The sequence below is a fragment of the Trichomycterus rosablanca genome, chromosome 24 (assembly GCF_030014385.1).
Source record: "Trichomycterus rosablanca isolate fTriRos1 chromosome 24, fTriRos1.hap1, whole genome shotgun sequence".
NCBI classification, from domain to species: Eukaryota; Metazoa; Chordata; class Actinopteri; order Siluriformes; family Trichomycteridae; genus Trichomycterus; species Trichomycterus rosablanca.
Genome location: NC_086011.1, coordinates 7,371,385 through 7,394,827, shown reverse-complemented (window position 1 = coordinate 7,394,827; position 23,443 = coordinate 7,371,385). Strand labels below are relative to the sequence as shown.

Sequence of the window (23,443 nt, the reverse complement as noted above, 5' to 3'; positions counted from 1 at the left end):
TAAAAATTAAATCTAAATCAAAACCTAAATCTACAAAAGATGACAGCTGGTTCGACAAAGACTGTCAAATGTTAAGAACAGAACTCCGTAAAATATCAAACCAAAAACACAGAGACCCAAACAACAGTAACACACGACTTCTTTACTGTGAAACCCTCAAACAATATAAACGTACACTCAGAACCAAAAAAGCTCAGTACACCCAAAAACAACTAACAATTATTGAACAATCAATCAACACACATCAATTCTGGGACAATTGGAACAAATTAAAACATAGAGAACAGGAAGAATTGGCCATTCAGGATGGGGATATCTGGACAACCCATTTCCAATCACTCTTTAAAAATGTAGAATTAGATTCAAATCCTGAACAAAATCAAATTATTAGTAAGTTAGAGGAACTGGAACGGGCTGTTAAAAACCACCAGAATCCTCTAGACTCTCTCATTACTGAGCAGGAACTTAAAGACAACATTAAAAAACTAAAAACAAAGAAATCATCAGGACCTGACGGGATCCTGAATGAAATGATCAAACACAGCAGCTCCAAATTTCACCTGGCGATGTTAAAAGTCTTTAACCTGGTTCTGAGTGTCGGTTCCTTCCCTGAAATCTGGAATCAAGGTCTCATAACACCCATTTACAAAAGTGGAGATAAATTCGACCCTAATAATTACCGGGGCATCTGTGTGAGCAGTAACCTGGGGAAGTTATTCTGTAGTATAATTAACTCACGATTATTACACTTCCTTACCCAACACAACGTCCTGAGTAAAAGTCAGATTGGTTTTCTACCAAATTACCGCACTACCGATCATATTTACACCCTACACACCCTGATCGAAAAATATGTAGTTCAAAATAACTCTAAAATATTTGCATGTTTTATTGATTTTAAAAAAGCTTTTGATTCCATTTGGCATGAAGGATTATTCTATAAAATGTTAGAGAGTGGTGTAGGGGGTAAAACATATGATCTTATTAAATCCATGTACACAGAAAACCAGTGTGGAATAAGAATCGGCAGTAAGAGAACACATCTCATCTCTCAGGAGCGTGGAGTGAGACAGGGCTGCTGTTTAAGTCCAACTCTATTTAACATCTATATTAATGAATTGGCCTCCATGTTAGAGCACTCAGCCACGCCCGGTCTCACTCTACACGACTCGGAGATTAAACTCCTGCTGTATGCAGATGATCTGGTCCTGCTGTCCCCCAACGCTCAGGGTCTCCAGCACAAACTGGACCTGCTGCAGCAATACTGTCAGACCTGGGCCCTGACCGTCAACCTCAAAAAGACCAAAATTATGACCTTCCAGAAAAGAGCCAGATCTCAGGGAACCAAACACACATATAAAATAGGACACCATGAAATTGAGCACACTAAAGATTATACTTACCTCGGACTGAACATCAGTTCCACAGGAAACTTTAATCCGGCAGTAAATGAACTGAGAGAAAAAGCTCGCAGGGCCTTCTACGCCATAAAACGTCAAACATTCGTGGAAATTCCAGTTCGAATCTGGCTTAAAATGTTTGAATCAATAATTGAACCGATTGCTCTATATGGCAGTGAAGTTTGGGGTTCGCTTACACACCATCAATTCCATAATTGGGACAAACATCCATTAGAGACCCTGCACACAGAGTTCTGTAAAAGCATCCTAAAGGTGCACAGACACACAACGAACAATGCGTGCAGGGCAGAATTAGGCCGATTTCCACTAATTATAAACATACAGAGAAGAGCAATCAACTTCTGGAAACATCTAAATGAGAGCGACCCCCAAACTTATCATTATAAAGCCCTGAAACACCAAGAGCTGAGCAAACATACCAGTCCCCTCATCCAACTGGTCCTGAGTCACTACACCCATACACCACTAACACACACAGACACTCTAATAACACACACAGATACACCACTAACACACACCGATACACTAATAACACACACAGACACTCTAACACACACCGACACACTAATAACACACACTAACACAATAAAGACTCAGGAACAAGATAAATCTGTAAACCCAATTAGAATAAACCAAATTACACAAAAACTCAGAACTAAATATCTGAATTATTGGGAAACTGAAACTAAAACTCAAAGTAAAATGCAGTGCTATTTGGCCCTAAACAGACACTACAGTGCAGCAGATTATCTGAGCGCAGTATCCGACCCTAAATTAAGAAACACCCTGACGAGGTACAGACTGAGCGCACACGACCTGGCCGTGGAGACGGGGCGACACACCCGGTCCTGGCTGCCCCGGGAGGAGAGGTTGTGTCAGCACTGCACTCTCAGTACAGTAGAGACGGAGCTGCACTTCCTCACCCGGTGTACCAAGTACCACCACGTCCGCTCCCAATTCTTCCCTAAATTTAATAACATCATCCCCAACTTCACCTCCCTCCCAGACCCCGACAAACTGCCCCACCTACTGGGGGAGCACAGAGAGAGCTGCACACTAGCAGCACTCTATACACACACCTGCCACCAGGTGAGGGACAGTGGGTGACCATGTCTCATACACACACACACACACACACACACACACACGCACAAACTGATTGTTTTACTACCTCATTATTGTAAATATTATACTTTTTATCGTTATTATTTTGCACTGTTTTTATTAATATTTTATTCTATTCTATATTTTTTGCACATGTAACTGTTCTGTATATTTTTGTTCTTTCTTATTTTTATTGTTATATTTCTCTGTAACTTGCTTTGGCAATACGAATGTCATTATTTGTCATGCCAATAAAGCTTCGTTTGAGTTTGAGTTGAGTGTGTGTGTGTGTGTGTGTGTGTAAAGGGGGGCCGGAGAAGGCCACCGGGAGTTCAGGAGGCAGTCGCCTGCCACTGTCTAATTAGTGTGGAGACAGAGGGGTCAGCCACAGGGCACTGCCCAGCTGGGAGCTGTATGCTCCCAGCCACCCTCCCCCAGCACACCCACACACACACACACACATAAACAGAACAAGAGTGCAATTTACATAGGGCTCACTTCCTTAACACCTCACTACCAGCTTCGACTTCGGCACCTCAGTAGCTGTCAATCTGCCCTAGGCGATGACAAGAGGACAATTTTGCTCATTGTTTACCGCTGGGATTGATTTTAGGACGTGGAACTCCATATACACACACAGATCCTTCACACAGATACTCCAACTCTGACTACGACTTTTGTGCCTAGTAAGAGAGGTCTGTAAAACCAGCTCTGAAAACCTTCAGCTTTAACAGGACACGCCATTCTGCACCTGGAGCCAGGGGTGGAGTGTCAGGGTGGTGTGTGCTCTGCTTTCTAAAGGCACGTTTATGGTTGTCGGGCTTGTTAGAATTTCTTAAGAATGGGCCGATTGTGGAGCTGGAGAGTGCAGGTGCCATTCCTAAAGCCTTCACACCTTGACAATGAGCAGCGATGGGGTGCTGAGAGGCACGCTGGCTTCCTTTGTCGAACGGCTGTAAAGAGGAAGCTTTTCATGGCGATGAAAAGACGGGGAAAAGAAGCTTTTATTTTTTTAACACAAAATGTTTAGTACAAGCCTCTTGGAAAGGCTTTAGGCAGGGTGATTTTTGTAAATCAATAATTTTTTTTTTTTTTTAATGACGTGGGCTGGGAATGCTTTCCTCATTGTGGTGAGTGAGGAATTACAGACTTGCAGTCATCTAAGAAAGTTCCAAAGAAAGACTCTATTGACTTCTTTTTCCGAGTGCTGAGAAAAATTCAAACATGAAAACAAATCTGACTGGGGTATAGCATTACAAATATCTATTCAAAGAATACTGCACTTTTATACTTGTAGAGCAAATAAATGTATAGTTAGTTAGGTTTTACCATAAAAAGTCAAGCAAGGGTATATTATCCATATTTAAATATAAAAATGTCTCATCACATTACATTTACACAAGGTGCTTGGTATTTCTGAATTAGATGCATATAAGCGCATATAAGGATTGTGAAAGCAGCTGCCACATATCATCCATTCTCTTGACTTTAGGTAGGATATTATTGCCTGCACTGCAATGGAATGACTTTTGAACTTTGGCTACAGTTGTCCAAGTGTAAGATTTGTAATTACGTCAATAAACAAAGAGCTGCACCATGTATAAAATCCTCATTCACAATTAAATACATGTCTATTGTTTTAATGCCAACATTAGTTCTAGCTCAGATATTCACTGTATGATCAGTATTATGTGGATGTTGCTTTAAATAATTGATTGGTTTTAATACTATACCTCAACACTACTGAATATCTTTGGCATAAATTGGAACAGTGATTGCAAACCAGGCATTCTTGTCTGACATCAGTGCTTCACCTATGGTTTTGAACTAGGACATCCAACAGGTTTTTGGTCAGGTGTCTGCATATTACATACAAGAACATTAATTATTAAATTATTAATTATTAACGAAGAAGAGTGCATTTCATGTATGGTCGCATGAACAAAGTATATCACGTTCGAAATTAGAAAAAGCCCTGGTCCTTATTATTAAAACAGTATACTAACTGTGAAGTATGGTAGAGGGATCTGTTGGCTTTGGGCCTGGGTGGCATGAATCATTATGGGAGCAATATGTTCTAAATCATATCAAGAAATGTTAGAGTAGAATGTTATGGTAGTGATCAATCACTTGAACCTTGAAAATAAGTCAACAATGGTTTAAACTGTTTTGGAATGGCCAACTTTCAAAGGATATCTCAAAATAAATATTCCCCCTTCAATATTGTATTAGTCTACCAACCAGCTACTACAAATCTATAAATTATAGACTGTAAATTATTAAAATATCTGATAAATAAAGACAAATATAACAAGAACATATAACTATTATGGATTATTAGTCGAAGAACAATATGTTGTTTACTATTATGACAGTTAACTGTAAATCAGTGTTGGTAGTGTCCAGTCCAACCAAAATAAGTAATAATTGCAAACATATGGCATAATTAATACAATACCATGGTTGTTATCAACTGCCCTTAGACGTTTGTTAATTCGAGATGTGCTTTATAGAGACTGGCTTTGGAAAATCCCTGGAATATTTGTTAAAGACTTAGATCCTCGTGCTTCTGTGTCTTACAGTCTCTGCGGCTTTCATGAACGTGCAGATAGACACGAGCAGCAGTGTCTATCTGCAGTAGCGGTAGCAGTAATAGCAATAGCAGTAGCAGCTGACTAGCTGTCTGTTTGCTCTGTGTTAAAAAAAAAAAAGACAGTGTTTACAATGCGTCGGGGTAAGATGGCACAGTAGAATTTACTGAACTGATTAAAACTTTTACCTATAGTGCAAAATAACCAGTGCTGAAATGTCAACACTTACAGTGGTAAATCAGTTTGGACACTGTTGAACTCATTATTCATGGGAATACAATAGTAATTGTGTCTAATGCTAAACCTCTGCAGCTTAGTTTTGGGGTTTTTGCTGGCATCTAAAGCAATGTGGAAACACTAGGTACGGGCAGAAATACACTCTAAACAGAACACAAATCCATCTAAAGGCACCACACTTACCCACTCACACCTGTAGCAATTTAGAACAGGCAGTCCATTTAATTACATATATTTGGGACAAGGAAGGAAACCAAAAAACCCAAAGGAAACCCACACAGGCACCAAAATTAAAGGGTCGAACCTGTGTTTCCAGGATCTGGATGCTTTGTGGCATCCGCATTAACTTTGTGACAAAATGTGGTTCTGTAGATAAAGATGTATGAGATGTGTGTATCAAATAAAAGTCTTAAGGACCTTTTATTGGATAGCAGTTACTTTTTTATCCAAGTCCCTAAAATCCAATATCTGTTTTTCCACCTACAGAACTATTTTTTGTCTTGATGTTTACTTATAAAACCCTACCGAATATGCACTCCATTTAATTACATATGTTTGGGACATGGGAGGAAACCAAAAAAACCCAAAGGAAACCCACACAGCAACCAAAACAAGTTATACCTAAGGGTCGACCCTGTGTTCCCAGGACCTGGATGCTTTGTAGCATCCACATAAACCTTTTGGAAAAATGATTCTGTAGATACAGTAGACACTGTTTCTACCTACCCCCCTTCCCCTAAGATGTACGTATCCAATAAAAGTCTTAAGAAACTTTTACTGGATAGCAGTTACTTTGTATCCAAGTCCCTAAAATCCAATATCTGTTTTTCTACCTACAGAACTCTTTTTTTTCTTAATGTTTATTTAGAAACCCCTACAGAACAGGCAGTCCATTTAATTACATATATTTGGGATATGAGAGAGAACCAAAAAACCCAAAGGAAACCCACACAGGCACCAAAGCAAAAGTTGTAAGTAAGGGTTGAACCTGTGTTTAAAGGACCTGGATGCTTTGTGGCATCCACATTAACTGTGGCAAAAAGTAGTTCTGTAGAAACAGTAAGATCTATTTCTACACCCCCCCCAAAATGCAAGTATCCAATAAATGACTTAAGGTACTTTTCCTTATTCCTTATAATATACAATGCAAAAAATGTATAAGATTGTATAAGGACCATATTTAATGAACTTTTTCCTAAAATGCCATCCTTGAAAGTTTCAATACATCTGAGCCTTTAAAGACTTTTTAGACTTATGAACATACAAATAGAAAAATAATGTTTCATTATGTTTTAAAGGAACTATTGACTCCTACCTGAAACTAATAAAAAAGCACTGATGAAACATCCAAAGAACCAGATTGGATTGCATTTCTAAGTGATTTTTGAAAAAACCACACGGACACAATAAAACAAACTTTTTAAGGACTCCAAAGGAACCTTTGCTATTAGAAGAAGTATTAACCATTTCAAAAGTGCTATTCACTGAATGGAACCTATATTTTAAAGTAGCTCTTTCACATGACCCTAAATAGTTCCAACTAACTTGCTAAATAAATAAATAAATAAATAATTAAAACCTCTTCAGTAGTTACTTTTCTATCCAAAGTTTTTAAGATCCAATGTTTCTACCTATATAACATTTTTTACTTGTTGCTTACGTAAAACCCCTTTATAGAACCCCTCTATTCTATTGGTTCTAGGCAAAGAACCCCTGTAAAACCACAGTCAAAGAACCTAAAGTATCCAGATGCGCAGCACCTTTAACATCTGCGTAACCGTGCGTAACGCTGCTGCTTACCTTCTTTGCCCCGCACTTTGCGAACTCGCGGGCAAGGTGGCGCCCGATGCCGCGTCCTCCCCCGGTAATGAGCACCACATCCCCGGATAGGTCCCTCCGTTTGCCCGGGATGAAGAAGCGCAGGGTTGCTTTTATGGTGCAGCAGAGAATCTGAACAGGCAGGAGCAGCAAAGAGCCCAGCGCCTTCAGGTCCATGTCGGCTTCCAAAACGGTGGCTTGTGGGTTTTAAAACAGATATTAGGTTCCTTCTTGGTTCGCACTTCAAATAAAGTTCGCTTTTGGAATAAATAATATCAATATTTTTGTTTTATTCCTGTTTCGCTCCTGTGACAGACGCTGTCGAAGCAATGTTTGTGTTTCTAAACACTACTGACTGACTGACTGACTGAGGCGCAAACTCTCTCTCAGCTTCGGTTATATATTTATTTACTTCACTCGCCGTGCTAACATTGCGCTAACAACCTCTTTTACCACAGAACTCCCGCAAAATGTGCCTCTTTTACCTCAAATTCCACCAACAAAACAGTATTTGTTCCTTTTTTTACCGTCCAGTGTTGACAAGTGAGCGCCTCAGCGCCGTTATCACCAGTCACGGCGTCAGCTCGCGCTAAGGGATTTTAAAGTGACCGTTAATCCTGATTGACAGCTCGAGCGCTGACGGACTTCTTCACTCACTGGTTCCTCACAGTAAAACCCGACCTGTGTGAAGACCAGAAAATAGTCCAGCCTTTCACCAATGAACACAATGAGCGTGAATTCAACCCTGTATCAGTTAAGACAGGACATGCTGGTAGTTGTGAGGTTTTCATGTCCCCTCCCTTCCCCCTGTCCCTCCGTCCCTCAGGTCCGTCGCTGCTTTAGTCCTGTCGCCTTAAAACCGGCCGCCACGATCCTTTCGCCCGCCACGGCCACACTTCTCACCTCACCCGTCTCACCTTCCGCAGAAAAAAGTAAGTCTGCAATGTACAATGTCCAACTGCCTAGAACGAGCGAAAATGATCTGTCACAGGTTCATGGTTGTGTCAAGTGTGATTGAAGAGCAACAGCAGACACCGAGACAGTGTAAGATTTCGTCAAACCGGTTACACAAGAAGTATTTCTGGTCCCACAAGATGGTATGAATATGCAGGTTAGTTCCACCTAGCACCTTAAAAGTTCCTAAGTTTGTCCCCTGAGGTACCCCTTGTCACTGAACAGCAATAGTGGAACAATCCTTAGCCACAAAATTACTTTGAATGAATGTAAAAATGACCGTGTAAATCACTTACACATCCATAACCAAGTGAAGGATGTCAAATGAACAATAGTTTACATACATTTGTTTGGGATGTGCATGTCACGGCTTGTGATGGATGTTATAGATTTCTGCAACTGTTTATTCTGTTTTAAAAGAAACCCTAATCCATGCTTAAATTAGTTGCTAATCACATGGCTAAAAATGAGCGGGCACATGATGATATTAAGCTTGACTGTTGACAGTTTCACCAAATTTTTCAGCAGCTTCTAACTCATCACAGATTTTGGATTTGGACCAAAAATTAACACATTTTGTCTCAGCATACAGTGACAGTCTGGGTTTTCTTTTCAACTCTGGACAGGGACTACTGTTCCTTGTATATTTAATTGGTGCAAACAAACTAACCCTATTTATATGGATTTAAAGAAGTATCCAGAAGTCCAGAGTCTGTCATGTTCACTGTCAAGAAATATGGAGATCATGGCACAAATGGAGTCCTTGAGCCCCGAGGGCCTGTTTGGTATTATTTATATATGTTTGTATTATTTATATCTAAACTATCAGTTAATTATGTAATATTTTAATATGGTACACCAACAACAGCTCATCTAATATGCTGTCAAAACAAGACATCTGAAGGAGCCCTGTCGTATCCAATGCAAGGGCATTAACTTCTGTAGGTCCATCAATTTGTGTTGGTTGTTGTGCTTGATCCAGTGCACCTGGTTGCCAGCTCTTCTGTGGGTATATGATGGACATGTGCCCAGCTGTCCAACAGGATTTGTCTGATCAGACAACTTTCTTCTATTGCATCAATGTCCAGTTTCGACATTGAACAAGGAGTTGGCTCGTGGCTTTTCCCTCATAGCACTGCAAGTGAGCATCTCTTCTCTCAACTTGATTCTTAATTCAATCTCAGATCTCAGCAATGGCAGGCTAGCACATTAGATGCTGCGCTTCCGAAGTGCCCATTGTGGATCAAACACAGAGTGGTTTAAGATTACATCCAGACCTGGCCACTTAACAATATTTTTTATTTTAAATCCAGTATTGTTTTGGCAGTATGCATTGGGTCATTGTCTTCCTAAAAACACACCAATGCCAGTCACTGCTGTTGAAAAGCATGATGACGGTGCTACCACCACCATACTTTACAAATGGTGTTATGATATGCCTTGTTACAATTATAATACACTTTAGTCACAAAACAAAGTAAAGACTTCCAACTCTTTCATTAAGGTCCTTTTGGTATTAAACTTCGAGTAAGGTTGATCCATGAACATTATTTTCAGTCATAGCCACCGACTTTTGCAGTCCATGTCCCAGGAACCCTTTCAAATCATTGTCAGGTATTGCAGCCACATTTAGTACTGGGTGTTTAAAATCAATACTGCATAGCAAAATTTGGAGTCCCAACAAGAACGTGCCACTGTGTACAAAAGCAAGGTCACACTTTAAAATTTTGTGGATGGGGGCAACTTCATGTTAGTACCCAAGATTATTCATGTCCAGCAAGCTCATAGATGGGTGTCCCTACACTTTTGACCAAGTAGTATATGTTTAGGGGCTGCAGCGAATTATTGAGCTCTCGAGTTTGAATCCCGAGTGCTATTGACCTGGCATGCCATCCAAACAGGCAAGTTTGGCTGTGCTTATGAAAGGACGGTCAAATGGGCTTCATCACTGCTGTACAATTGTGACCTCTGCTGATTGGTCGAGGTGTCTGCACTAGTAGTGGCGTATGTGAGACTTCGCCATAGGCTGGAGTGTGCTGGAGGGGGCATGTGATAGTCTCAGCTTTTAAGAGAATTGCATTAGGGGAATTGGAAATGATTAGATTGGGAGGAAAATGAGGAAAACATATATGTTTAGTCACTTTAAGCCTTCTATCCTTTGTTCTCTGATACTCGTTGCCTTACAAAGGGGGTATAGACCACACACTGTTAACAGGTTGACATCAGAATGAGTGAGTTGGCAAGTTTTACTAGGGTTAAAGACTTTTCAGTGTTTTTATACTATGACACAATGCACATATCTTTATATAGGAACATGAAAAAGTAATACTATACTATTACCCACATGTACAATTTGAGATAATAAAATATACAAACAATTTAGGGTGTTTTGTTCATGTGTAAAAGTCCAAAACTTTACTCTAAAGCTGTTCCATCAGGTCAGAACATGAAACATGCTACTGGAGCAGGAACAAAAACGTTCCAGGCCCTCTGTCATCACACACTCGTCTGTTTTCACCAAAGACAGACAAAATGAGCCTTGTAAAAAGGTGTTGAATGCCGTGATAACATGGCAGAGAGAGCTGGGATAATAGTGACCCTTGTGTAAGTGACATGCACATCCTCAACAACATGTAATAACATCTTATTAAAGTGTCAATCCTCTTCAATACATTTCTCCAATGTCCTTAGCCCGCATTATGCCAAGATTTTCCAAATCTGAGGGTGAGGGTAATTCCCAAATGCCTCTGGAGCCCCAGAACACGGAGAGCTTTGTGAATAACTCTTAAACGCTCGACTGTAAATCCAGGAGCCAGAATAGAGATTCCAGTGTGTGATTTTTGGCCCTGGTCTCAACTTTTACTGGGGAAAGCTGAATGGAGGGCTGCTCGAACTGGAACAGACGCACAATGGTTGCTTTGTGCCGGCCTGAGCTTCTTAGTAATGGCCCAGAGCCTCTCTGTGAGGGCTAAATGGTTTGTCTAGTTGTGGAAAATGTGTTGAGGTGAAATGCGCCCCCACTGCGGATCTGACCCAGCGCCTCCTTTTCAGCAGCCAAGAAACCCAGACACTCTCTGAGCTGATAAAGGTATTAAATGTTACTTGGTAGGAACAGACTTGTTTTGTTACTTGGCTTTAATTGTTAGTGGATGCTGTTTTATAGATAACAGGATACAAACGTTTGCTTTGCCCTCCTGGATTGTGTTTGGCTAATGACGTTCTCATCAACCAGGGTTTTACTGCCATCTACAGGTCAACTGTAGAAAGTTCAGCACTTTGAATTAACCAGACATGCTACAAACGTTTTAGACTAGGTAGGTAGGTAGGTAACTGTTTATGTATTTTCTTACACATATAAAATACATAGTCAGTAATAAACACCAATGGCTAATAATATGAGGACACAACTTCAACTTTAGTCAAGCCCATTACTATTGGGTGCATAACATGCTATTAGATTTGTGCCAACAGTTTGGTATAGACAATTTTCTGATCCCACATGACTGATCCCCTGTTTGCAAAGCAGTCGGTGGACGACCATGGCCCTGCTATGGATTGGTGTCCTGCATGGGATGTGTTACTGAATTGCACCAAAGATTCCAGGAAAACCCACCACAACTCTGACCATGTTGGAAAAAATGAATGAATGAACTGTATGCATGAATTAAAAATTATTTTGCCTCTAGTGGTTACAAAGAAGAACTGTAGCAGACCGTGTTTAAAGTCCAGCATTGTGCCACGCCTTTATTCGAAAGCATTAGTGACTAAGGTGTAGAAAAAGAATGCCTTTGTTTGTCATATATACACGTGTACAGATCAGAGTGCTGGGTCATGGTGCCTTACAGCAAGAAGGTCCTGGGTCTTGCTCAAGGTTTCAACAGTGGCTGCATGGCAAAGCTAGGATTTAAACTCTCAACCTTTCAACTGATAGCCCAAAGCCCCACCCACTAGGCTACCACTGTCCCAAATAGGGGACACAGTCCCCCACTATCAGAGATTATGCAATCGAGATTCCCACATTTGGGGAATTGGCAGGGGTCAACACAACCGGAGTGCAATGGCTGAGCCTCGCCCTGGGTGAACCACCTTCATGATCATGGTCTCGCCCCTGCCTGGTATGTAGTTAAGGACAACAGTGAGGCCTGCTGGAGATGACAGAGATGACAATGCTGTGATTCTTGTTGGGAGTGGCGAAGATGGACAAGATAAGGAACCAGTTTTTTTTAGAGGGGCAGGATGTCATGGAGACAAAGTTAGAGAGATTGGGATGGTTTGGGCATGTGCAGGGGGGATGAGAGATATATCATGAGAAGGGAGGGTACTAAGGATGGAGCTGCCAGACAGGAAGAGGAAAAGAAGGCCAAAGAGAAAGCTTATGAATGTCGTGACGGAGGGCATGCAGGTGGTTGGTGTGACAGATGAATAATCTGCTGTGGTGACCCCTAATGGGAGCAGAAGCGTAGTTAAGGCTCCACTCCATGACTCCATGAGTACTCCAGCCCAGAGTTTAAACGAAGCTGCATAATACATTCTTTTGTGCTGTATAATGGCAGGTCATGTTTAAACAGCTCATGTGCTTCACTCCGAGCACTCTGAGGCAGCCATGGACATGGGAATTGCGATCTTGATCATTGGTTTTGCTGCTGTAGTTGCAGCTTTGTGTTTGTTGTTCATTGGTTTGGTGTATTCTGAAGCAATGAATTCGAAAATTCCTCCTGAAGTTGCTGAACCTGGAAAACTTCATTTTTTGCATGTTTTTTTAGTAGGAATAGCAGTTGTGGTGAGTGAACACATTGCTCTCAGTGACTGGATTGCTGTCTTAGTTACTTCTAAACAATGAAGTGTCATACATTTTTGCTAATTTTACATTTAGATCAATAATAAGCATTTTTGTCCATGTATTTTCCTTATAAGACCTTAAATACATGGTAAATAGAACATGATCTACGACGCCAAATCAGAAAAAGTTGCATTGAAAATGCAAATATTAAAAAACCCAGAGTTTCTTACATTTACTTTGACTTTTATTTGATTGCAGACAGGATGAACTTGAGATATTCATGTTTTGTCTGCTCAATTTCATTTCATTTATAAATAAACATTCATTCCTGCATTTCAGGCCTGCAACACATTCCAAAAAAGGTGGGACAGTAAAGCATTTACCACTTTGTAATGTTGCTATTCCTTTTCACCACACTTAAAGGATGTTTTGGCACCGAGGAGACCAAGTGGTTTAACGTTTCAGGTTTTATTTTGTCCCATTCTTTCTGCAAACACGTCTTAAGATGTGCAGCAGTACGGGGTCGTCGTTGTCACATTTTTCGTTTCAAAATTCTCTATTGGGGACAGGTCAGGACTGCAGGCAGGCAGGCCAGTCCAGTACCCGTACCCTCTTCTTCCGCAGCCATGCCTTTGTAATGTGTGCAGCATGTGCTTTTGCATTGTCTTGTTGAAAAATGCATGAACGTCCCTGGAAAAGACGACGTCTTGATGGCAGCATGTTTTGCTCTAAGATGTCAATGTACTTTTCTGGACTAATGCTGCCTCCACAGAAGTGTAAATGACCTTTGCCAGGGGCACTGACACAGCCCCATACCATAACAGACCCTGGCTTTTCGACTTGTTGCTGATAACAGTCTGGATGACCTTTTTTGTCTTTGGTCCGGAGCACACGGCGTCCATTTTATTTCCAAAAAAGACCTGGAATGCTGATTCATCTGACCACAATACAAGTTTCCACTCTATAATGGTCCATCCTAGATGCCTCAGAGCCCAGAGAAGTTGATGCCACTTCTGGACATGGTTGACAGTTGGCTTTATTTGCTATATATATACAGTGTATCACAGAAGTGAGTACACCCCTCACATTTCTGCAGATATTTAAGTATATCTTTTCATGGGACAACACTGACAAAATGACACTTTGACACAATGAAAAGTAGTCTGTGTGCAGCTTATATAACAGTGTAAATTTATTCTTCCCTCAAAATAACTCAATATACAGCCATTAATGTCTAAACCACCGGCAACAAAAGTGAGTACACCCCTAAGAGACTACACCCCTAAATGTCCAAATTGAGCACTGCTTGTCATTTTCCCTCCAAAATGTCATGTGATTTGTTAGTGTTACTAGGTCTCAGGTGTGCATAGGGAGCAGGTGTGTTCAATTTAGTAGTACAGCTCTCACACTCTCTCATACTGGTCACTGAAAGTTCCAACATGGCACCTCATGGCAAAGAACTCTCTGAGGATCTTAAAAGACGAATTGTTGCGCTACGTGAAGATGGCCAAGGCTACAAGAAGATTGCCAACACCCTGAAACTGAGCTGCAGCACAGTGGCCAAGATCATCCAGCGTTTTAAAAGAGCAGGGTCCACTCAGAACAGACCTCGCGTTGGTCGTCCAAAGAAGCTGAGTGCACGTGCTCAGCGTCACATCCAACTGCTGTCTTTGAAAGATAGGTGCAGGAGTGCTGTCAGCATTACTGCAGAGATTGAAAAGGTGGGGGGTCAGCCTGTCAGTGCTCAGACCATACGCCGCACACTACATCAAATTGGTCTGCATGGCTGTCACCCCAGAAGGAAGCCTCTTCTGAAGTCTCTACACAAGAAAGCCCGCAAACAGTTTGCTGAAGACATGTCAACAAAGGACATGGATTACTGGAACCATGTCCTATGGTCTGATGAGACCAAGATTAATTTGTTTGGTTCAGATGGTCTCAAGCATGTGTGGCGGCAATCAGGTGAGGAGTACAAAGATAAGTGTGTCATGCCTACAGTCAAGCATGGTGGTGGGAATGCCATGGTCTGGGGCTGCATGGGTGCAGCAGGTGTTGGGGAGTTACATTTCATTGAGGGACACATGAACTCCAATATGTACTGTGAAATACTGAAGCAGAGCATGATCCCCTCCCTCCGGAAACTGGGTCGCAGGGCAGTGTTCCAGCATGATAATGACCCCAAACACACCTCTAAGACGACCACTGCTTTATTGAAGAGGCTGAGGGTAAAGGTGATGGACTGGCCAAGCATGTCTCCAGACCTAAACCCAATAGAACATCTTTGGGGCATCCTCAAGCGGAAGGTGGAGGAGCGCAAAGTCTCGAATATCCGCCAGCTCCGTGATGTCGTCATGGAGGAGTGGAAAAGCATTCCAGTGGCAACCTGTGAAGCGCTGGTAAACTCCATGCCCAGGAGAGTTAAGGCAGTTCTGGGAAATAATGGTGGCCACACAAAATATTGACACTTCAGGAACTTTCACTAAGGGGTGTACTCACTTTTGTTGCCGGTGGTTTAGACATTAATGGCTGTATATTGAGTTATTTTGAGGGAAGAATAAATTTACACTGTTATATAAGCTGCACACAGACTACTTTTCATTGTGTCAAAGTGTCATTTTGTCAGTGTTGTCCCATGAAAAGATATACTTAAATATCTGCAGAAATGTGAGGGGTGTACTCACTTTTGTGATACACTGTATATATACATTTATATACACTATATAAATGTACAGATGTACAGTAAAGAGTAAAATGCAGACCGTAGCATAAGACTTCGGCACCCCTAATTATTACAGCATACCTTTTTTACAGAAAGGTAATACAGTGACCCAGTTTGTGTGCACTCTGGATGAGTTTTTTTAAAAAAAAGATGTTACTGTATGTGACTGCGTTTATCAATCCCCTTATTCTTATCAGTCTCCTGTCCTTGCCTCTTAGAAGCACCTCCATAGCATGATGCTGCCACCACCAGTACCACCCTAATTTTTTTCCTCTTGCTTCCATAGTCCTTTAAATGACTTTCAGCAAACCCAACAGTGGCTTCCTAACACTTTGACTCAAGGGCCTAATTTGAGGAGGCTTTAAAATGGCTATTTAACTGGCCCTCCTATCTTGTCAGTTTGAAACACTCTGAAACACTCTGGCCATTTCTGAGAGTGCAAAGGCCAAATGAAGGATTACATTCTTGTCATTGCAAGAGTGATGCGTACTGTATGGATGAGTCGCCAGCCAGAGGTTGGCGCACAGAAACATTGAGAATATGCAAATTGGGACTCAGCCACAGACAAGGAATAGCTGCAGCAATTTACAAACTTTTAGCCCAGTCAGGATTGCAGTGGGTCCAGTGCTTGCGTCTAGGACACATTTCGAGTACCCAGTAGGACCCACAGTCACAGAAAGCCAGGATCGAACACAGGACCTTACATAATATGTTGCTCTGTAGCACCCATTGAGCCAACGGCACCATCAGAAGAATGTATATGCAGTCCAATTATAATACAATACAAGTTTTAGTAATGGGAAATACATTTGTCATGCCACCTGACCTTGATAGTTTAAAAAGTAGGAAACAAAGATCAGCACATTTGATTATTAAAGACACAAACAACCTTTTATTTCCCTGTTTTGTATTCATTCTAAAGGTCAGTTTATTGTATAATTCAGTGCTCGATTCAAAGTCCGCCTGAGTAGTGACCTTATTTAGTGTTCGGCATGATAAAAAGCTGTGATAAGGAACAATCCGCTCTTACAAACCCTCTCGGCTTATTTCATTATATCTCCAGTCACAAGCTGATATTATACATGCTTTTTTCTAAGCTATTAAAAGACTATCTGTAAGAGTTTAAATAATAGAGTCAAGCATGTCAGCTGACGTGAATACGATTACAGCGCCCTGAGGAATCGTATTTCAGATTCAAGGGCGTCGAAATGAACTGAGTCTGTGTTTAAATACAAACAGAAGTCAAAGATAATTTCTTTTATTGTTCTTTAGATAACATATTCATTATGCATTTTGTATTTTCAAGAAAAATAGAAACACACGTTACCAGTTGCTTAATGGTGGATTACATGACTTCACTACTACTACTAATATTAACAGTAGTAATAATAATTCAACTGCTGGGTGGTGTTATTGGATGCTTGGGTGTCTACATACTGACATGTTTGGCTGTGTCTGAGTGGGGGGAGAGGGTGGCCAATGTCCAGCAAAGGTTTGATCTCCTGTCTGGAGTGTGTTACTGCATTGTGCCCAGTGATCCCGGGGAAACCAGACCCATTGAAACTCTGTCCAGGATACAGTGGCAGTAAATCAAAAAACTAAATAATTATTTAGTGAACTTAAGGTTTGGGCTAGGGTTGGGGTTTAAAGTTAAGATTAGAGTTGGGGTTAGTATTTAGCATAATCTAAGGGTTTTGGGTCTGACGATACATTCATTGTCTGTTTTACCACTGTTTTGTCCTGATTAGGGTCGAGGTGGGTCTGATTCATTGGGCGGAATACAGAAAACACCCTGGACAGGTCGCCAGTCACACACGTTCACAATTAGGGCAGTTTCTAGTAGCTCAAACTTGTCTGACCTCATGTCTGATAGCAGAGCCTAAGATTCAAACTGTAGAGCTTAGCAGTAATGGGCCACATTATTATTACATTATTACATTAGCCTAAAATATATACATTCCATGGGACCATGGAACGCATTAACAGGTTTCCTATACATCCCTATGGAAAAAAAAACCCTTAAAACTCAACACCTTTTAAACTCAACGCCACTCCCAAAACCAATTGACGTCCAGTTTCACGGTACCACTGTATTTTGCTTTTCTGCTATAAATCTTTTCATTTCTGGTTTCCAGGGCAGAATCCTGGAACGTCTCGGTTTGTGTAGTCAAGTGAAGTTCAGTCGGTGGTTAAATGACTTGATGATCCGCAAGCCACCATGTCCTCCTGGTCTTCGCATTAAGGACATGATCTTTGCCGGAGTGCCAGTGAGGGTTTATGAGCCCACTGCATCTACAGACCAGAAAAGAAGAGGGCTTATGTACTTTCATGGAGGAGGATGGGTGCTTGGCAGCATTGGTATGACATCGAGGAGTTTTTATTTCTATTTCTCTTTTTCGGTCTGTTGGTTTTAAAGCTGTAACAGCTTCTAAACTTTTTTTTTCAGATTTGTATGATAACATTTGTCGGCACATCGCAAAAGAAAGTGAAACCGTAGTCGTGTCTGTTGGGTAAGAAACATTTTATATGTAAATCTTTTAATTTATATTATAATAAATATTTTTATTCTATTTAAAAAAATTTATAAGTTATATAATTATTACTGTTCTTAATATTAATGAAGTACATGTACATAATATTAAAATCTATACATTTTACTTATAAATGTTGTAAAAAGGTTTGAATTCCTGGAGGTGCTATTGGCCGGTCCAGCGTCTACACACAGACATGATTGGCCAAGGCTCTGTGAAAGATTGCTGTCCTGTCCGGGGTGTCACTGCATTGTGCCCAGTCATTCTGGGGAGACAGGACCCTGGATATGGCTTTGGAATAGGAATTCTAACAAGGTTATGGTTAGATGTGTAAATAAATTTGGCCATAAAGTGTGCATATATACTGCCTGACAAGAAGATAAAAGTCACGCACTGTAATATTTTATTGGACTGCATTTAGGTTTGAATCATCACAACATTTATTTTTGTCCAGGTTTGCATTTATTTATTTATTATTGGCTGAGATCTTGTATTGACTATGGGAGAGTCGAGCCTGATTAATCTTGGCATTCTGGAATCTGCCGATGCCATCAGGGAAGAAAAAAATCTCTTGATGGGATGACCTAACCATTAAGTGCATTCAGGTAAATAGAGATAGATAGATAGATAGATAGATAGATAGATAGATAGATAGATAGATAGATAGATAGATAGATAGATAGATAGATAGATAGATAGATAGATAGATAGATAGATAGATAGATAGATAGATAGATAGATAGATACTTTATTGATCCTGAAGGAAAATAAATAAATTTAAGGTAGTCAGTTGACTTAAAGGTAGTCAGTTGTCTTCATTTTGCTGCCACATAACGTTGCTGAGCTCAGACGTGACCAATTGAAGCAACCCCAGATCATTGTTCTGCCTCCTGATGCATGTACAGTGGGTACAATGCATGATGGGTGCATTGCTTCATGCTTTCTTTCTTATCCTGACATGTCCGTTGCTCCAGAATAGGGCAGACTTTGACTTATAAAAGCATACTGCATTTTTATATTGCTCTAGAGTCCAGTCTGAAGCAAATTAAAGCATTTTCTCTGATTAGCCTCACAAGTTATTAGTCCCAATCCTTTGAGTTCTTGCTACATTATGTGTGTGGAAGTGCTCTTTCTTTCACTATCACAATATAGCTGCGAGTTCTACTGTCTATTTTTTATGATTCGATTTTTTTTTACCACATTTCTTTCACGAAGGTGTCAGTCCACCACTGTAATAATAAGCTGGATGGCTCTTAATCGTAATTTTATGTGATATTTGTTGTAAATGTTATGTATGTTTTTAATGCATTTTTAATAAATGATAGATACTTATTCTATTTTATTCTAGATTAGATTAAATTAGATTAGATACAACTTTATTGTCATTACACATGTACAAGTACAAGGCAACAAAATGCAGTTTAGCATCTAACCAGAAGTGCAATAAGCAGCAAGTGCAGGATGTACAGTATCTACAGTATACATTATTTACAGAATATGGGCAGTGGTATGGACAAGATATACAGGTGAATATATTATTGAATGTACTATAAACATGATATACAGATGAGAGTGCAATAGACATAAAATACAGATTAAGGTGCTATGAACATTATAGACGGATGTATACAGTAGGTGGAAATATATTCTATTCTATTCTATTCTGTTCTACGCATTATGTTATGTTAATCACTGTAGTAATTTAACGAGGCGAGCAGAGGTTGCTACTTCTGTAGTTCTTACAAAGCGCCAAGCGGCGAGCTGTAGTTCGAAATAACTACATTTCCCATAAATCACCGCGCTCATCAATGCGCATTCGCATCAATGCTACACCTGGACCCAAAGCTATATTTACATACTTTCACAACAGTGCAACGCTCAGTCTTTGAGTCTCACTGACTGAGCCGGTATGTTATATGGTAATTTCAGAGATGCTATTAAAAGAAAAGAGGGAAGACCTTAAAGAAGCTTTTCGTTTAAAAGAAAAGAATTCAATAAGACATTTACATTAAGTTCGAACGTGAGCAGTGTTGCCGAGGGGATTCGGGGGCTGTTCACGTTCACTTAGATTTAGGAAGGTTTCATAGTAGATTAGTGCATCAAGCCAGTGTGTCTGTACAGGATCATTGGGGTCTGTGTACATAGGCTCATTGGGTTTTATTTTAAAAACCTTTCTTGAAAAATGGGTCATTTTACAGTTTCACAGAAACTAAATAAATCGTATTTTATTTATCCAATTTTAACAACCAGAAATAAACGTGCATCGTGCACGTATGGTGTCTGAAGCACACAATACAGGCCTATAACATATATCAAGGTTAAAAGAAATATAAGGACAGGGAAAATAGGGCAGTAGTGTTGAAGAACAAAAATAATAAACATGACTATGCATCCCCTACAGCGTTGCCACTGTCTCTTAAGAATTCCCAAGATCTTGCCACAAAAATCCCAAGATTGTACTTAAAACCCAAGTAACTGAAAATGACAAAATTGTGAAGATGTATATAATTTGTGAAAATAATACAATTATTCACAAAAACAAAAATCCAAAGTTATTTGGCAAATAAAAAGTGGGATCATTTATCAGTAAATTTTACAAATTGCAATATTAAAATAATAATAATAATAATAATAATGTCTTAAAAACACAGTGTCCTGTCTAATCTGATTAGCCATAGAAATGGCCAGCGAATAACCAAAGGTTATTATTTAGTAGTAGTAGTCATATTTATGACTAGACCAAAAGAAACCCAAGATTACTCTGCAAAATCTCCAAATCACAAGATCTTGGGAAAAATCCCAAGGATTGGCAACACTGATCCCCTCCTACCAAGTTGAATTTTTTTCAGAATCACCTGAAATCATGGTGGTACAGTTTTTAGGGGTATTACGATAGTAAAAGCATTCTACGTTTATGCATGCATATAGACCTGAGCTTAAGTTAGTTAAAGATCAAACTATATCGCTTATTCCAACTTGAATTAGAAATACAATATCTGACGACTGATCACACCAAGCTTGAAGAAAATCTATGGTGATTTTTTTATTTTTTTTTTGAGTTTCTGATAGATAACCACCTTAATGTACTGTAATTGTAATTGTAATGATGATGCATCACTCATTCCAACTTGATTTAAGGTTACAATATTATTTTAGGTTATTTTGATGTAATAAAGCTAGGTAGCAGGGGGTACATCATGTTTTTATTGTCCTCACTCATGCCCAATTTTCATTATAAGTGTCTATTGTAATAATACTACTTAATACTACATTAATGCTACATTCATTTAAAATGATGTAGTAATGATTTATTTGTTGTTGTTGCATTGTGCCCAGTGATTCCTGGAACACTAAACCCACTGTGACCCTGACCAGGATACAGCATTAACAAAACATGAAAATAAAACAAAATAAAATATAATACATTTAAAACACTATATAACAAATAAATAGCTCAAATGTTGTTACTTAAATGTTTTCTAGCAATACAATGAATAATCAGCGAATATTTTTGTTTAAAAATTTAATTAAATGATAATTAAATTATTAGCAATTTAAAAATTTATTTAGGAAATATTTTACATAATTTTGAAATATATATTTAAAATAAAGAAATGATTTAAATTTCTCACAAAAGCCTTTTTTTTTTTTCTAACAGTTACAGACTCGCACCCGATCACAGGTTCCCTGCCCATCTAGACGACTGCGAGTCTGCTACGCGTCATTTCATGTCCGTGACATCTGATTTTTGCGTGGACCCCTGCCGTGTGGCACTGGGTGGAGACAGCGCAGGTGGTAACCTGGCAGCCGCTCTTAGTCTGAGGTTTGCCAAGAACCAGGATGGACATCTGCCATCTCCTTGTGGCCTGGTCCTCATCTACCCAGGCCTGCAGATGGCAGACTTCAACCTGCCCTCTTATCAGCAGAACCAATCTGTGCCCATACTGTTTCGTACCCGAACAGTTTTCTACTACCTCCAGTACCTTAATGGCGATATGTCTGTGTGCCAGGATGTGCTAAAGGGCAGGCACGTTCCTGCTGAGCTAAAGCTGCACTACAGCAAGTGGCTGGACCCTGCAAACCTCCCGCCTGAGTTCCGGATCGGCGCCGAAAAGCAGGTGGTGACCGAGCACGACGGTGAAGTCTACCACATTGTTAAAGATGGACTTAATCCCGAGTTCTCACCTTTGCTGGCCGAGGACGAGGTTCTCCGCCTCACGCCACGCACTTTTATTCTGACCTGCCAGTACGACGTGCTGAGGGATGATGGGATTCTGTACCACAAGAGGCTGAAGGATCTGGGGGTGGAGGTCACATGGTACAATGTGCCTGATGGCTTCCATGGGTTAATTAATTTCTTCAGAAACAGCGGGATGAGCTTTGTTGCTGCAGAGAAGCCCATGGAACAGATTGTGAACTACATAAAGACGCTCTAAAGCCTTGGACTTTCACTATTCAAGTACATACAGTATATTTTACAGAGCATGGTATATGGCCAAAAGTATGTGGACACCTCTTTTAACTATAGAGTTTAGGCATTTTAGCCACATCAATTGCATAAAGTGAGCAATTTATGTGCCCAACAAACCCTAATGGAATGAATTGGAACGTTGATTTCGAGCCAGGCTGTTTCATCTAACAGTGTCAGACCTCACAAATACTCTTTAGACTGGGCATACTCCAAAATTCACTACCCAAGTGAAGGTGGTTGTAGCTTCAGGTGGGGTAAAGCAATATTAATGCCCATTTTTTTGGAATATGCTGTCCAACAAGCTCATGCTCAGGTGTCCACATATAATAATATAATAACATAATAAATATATTGTTTAATTCAAATTGTCATGAATGTTGTATTGACCTGAATGTGTACACTGAAGCATTGTATGAAAAATATGCATTTCTATAAATAAATAAATATAAAACATTATATAACAAAATATAGTGCAAATGTTAATAGTTAAAAGGTTTTTTCTTTTTATATATATAATATATTTTTGTTTATGCATTTTCTCCCCTTTTGTGGGGGAGAAATATGGATCAGCACTGTGTACGGAGAGACACACCCTGACAGCACTCTTTTTCCCATCTCTGTGCAGGTGCCATCAATCAGCCAGCAGAGGTCGTAATTGCATTAGTTATGAGACAGTCCCTATCCGACTTAATAGCCCACCCCTATCTGAACAACGGGCCAATCGCTTCCGAACAAGCTGGGATATGTGAAGAAAGAATTTCGTTGTACTGTACACGTGTATATGTATATATGACAAATAAAGGCATTATATATTGAA

The 23,443-nt window shown here is 40.0% G+C and overlaps 2 protein-coding genes and 1 pseudogene across 4 annotated transcripts in view; 1 reads left to right on the top strand and 2 right to left on the bottom strand.

Moving 5' to 3' along the window:
• Positions 1 to 8,040, bottom strand: part of dhrs3b (dehydrogenase/reductase (SDR family) member 3b) — an 18,368-nt gene extending 10,328 nt beyond the window's left edge. Inside the window, exon 1 of the mRNA XM_062986845.1 lies at positions 7,154 to 8,040. Within this exon, the coding sequence (XP_062842915.1) occupies positions 7,154 to 7,348 (195 nt within the window). The 5' untranslated portion in view covers positions 7,349 to 8,040. The remainder of the gene's footprint in view (positions 1 to 7,153) is intronic.
• aadacl4 (arylacetamide deacetylase-like 4) lies at positions 7,819 to 23,443 on the top strand. 3 transcript variants are annotated; one of them, XM_062986844.1, is made up of 4 exons: positions 7,819 to 8,103; positions 17,760 to 17,982; positions 18,071 to 18,134; positions 21,814 to 23,443. In XM_062986844.1, the coding sequence occupies exons 2-4, from the start codon at positions 17,826 to 17,828 to the stop codon at positions 22,589 to 22,591; spliced, it is 999 nt and encodes a 332-aa protein (XP_062842914.1). In that variant the 5' UTR covers positions 7,819 to 8,103; positions 17,760 to 17,825; the 3' UTR covers positions 22,592 to 23,443. The 3 variants fall into 3 exon arrangements, with proteins under 3 accessions (XP_062842914.1, XP_062842913.1, XP_062842912.1); XM_062986843.1 differs by lacking the exon at positions 7,819 to 8,103 and adding an exon at positions 8,208 to 8,282; XM_062986842.1 differs by lacking the exon at positions 7,819 to 8,103 and adding an exon at positions 12,729 to 12,905.
• Positions 12,094 to 12,248, bottom strand: LOC134302159 (U1 spliceosomal RNA; annotated as a pseudogene).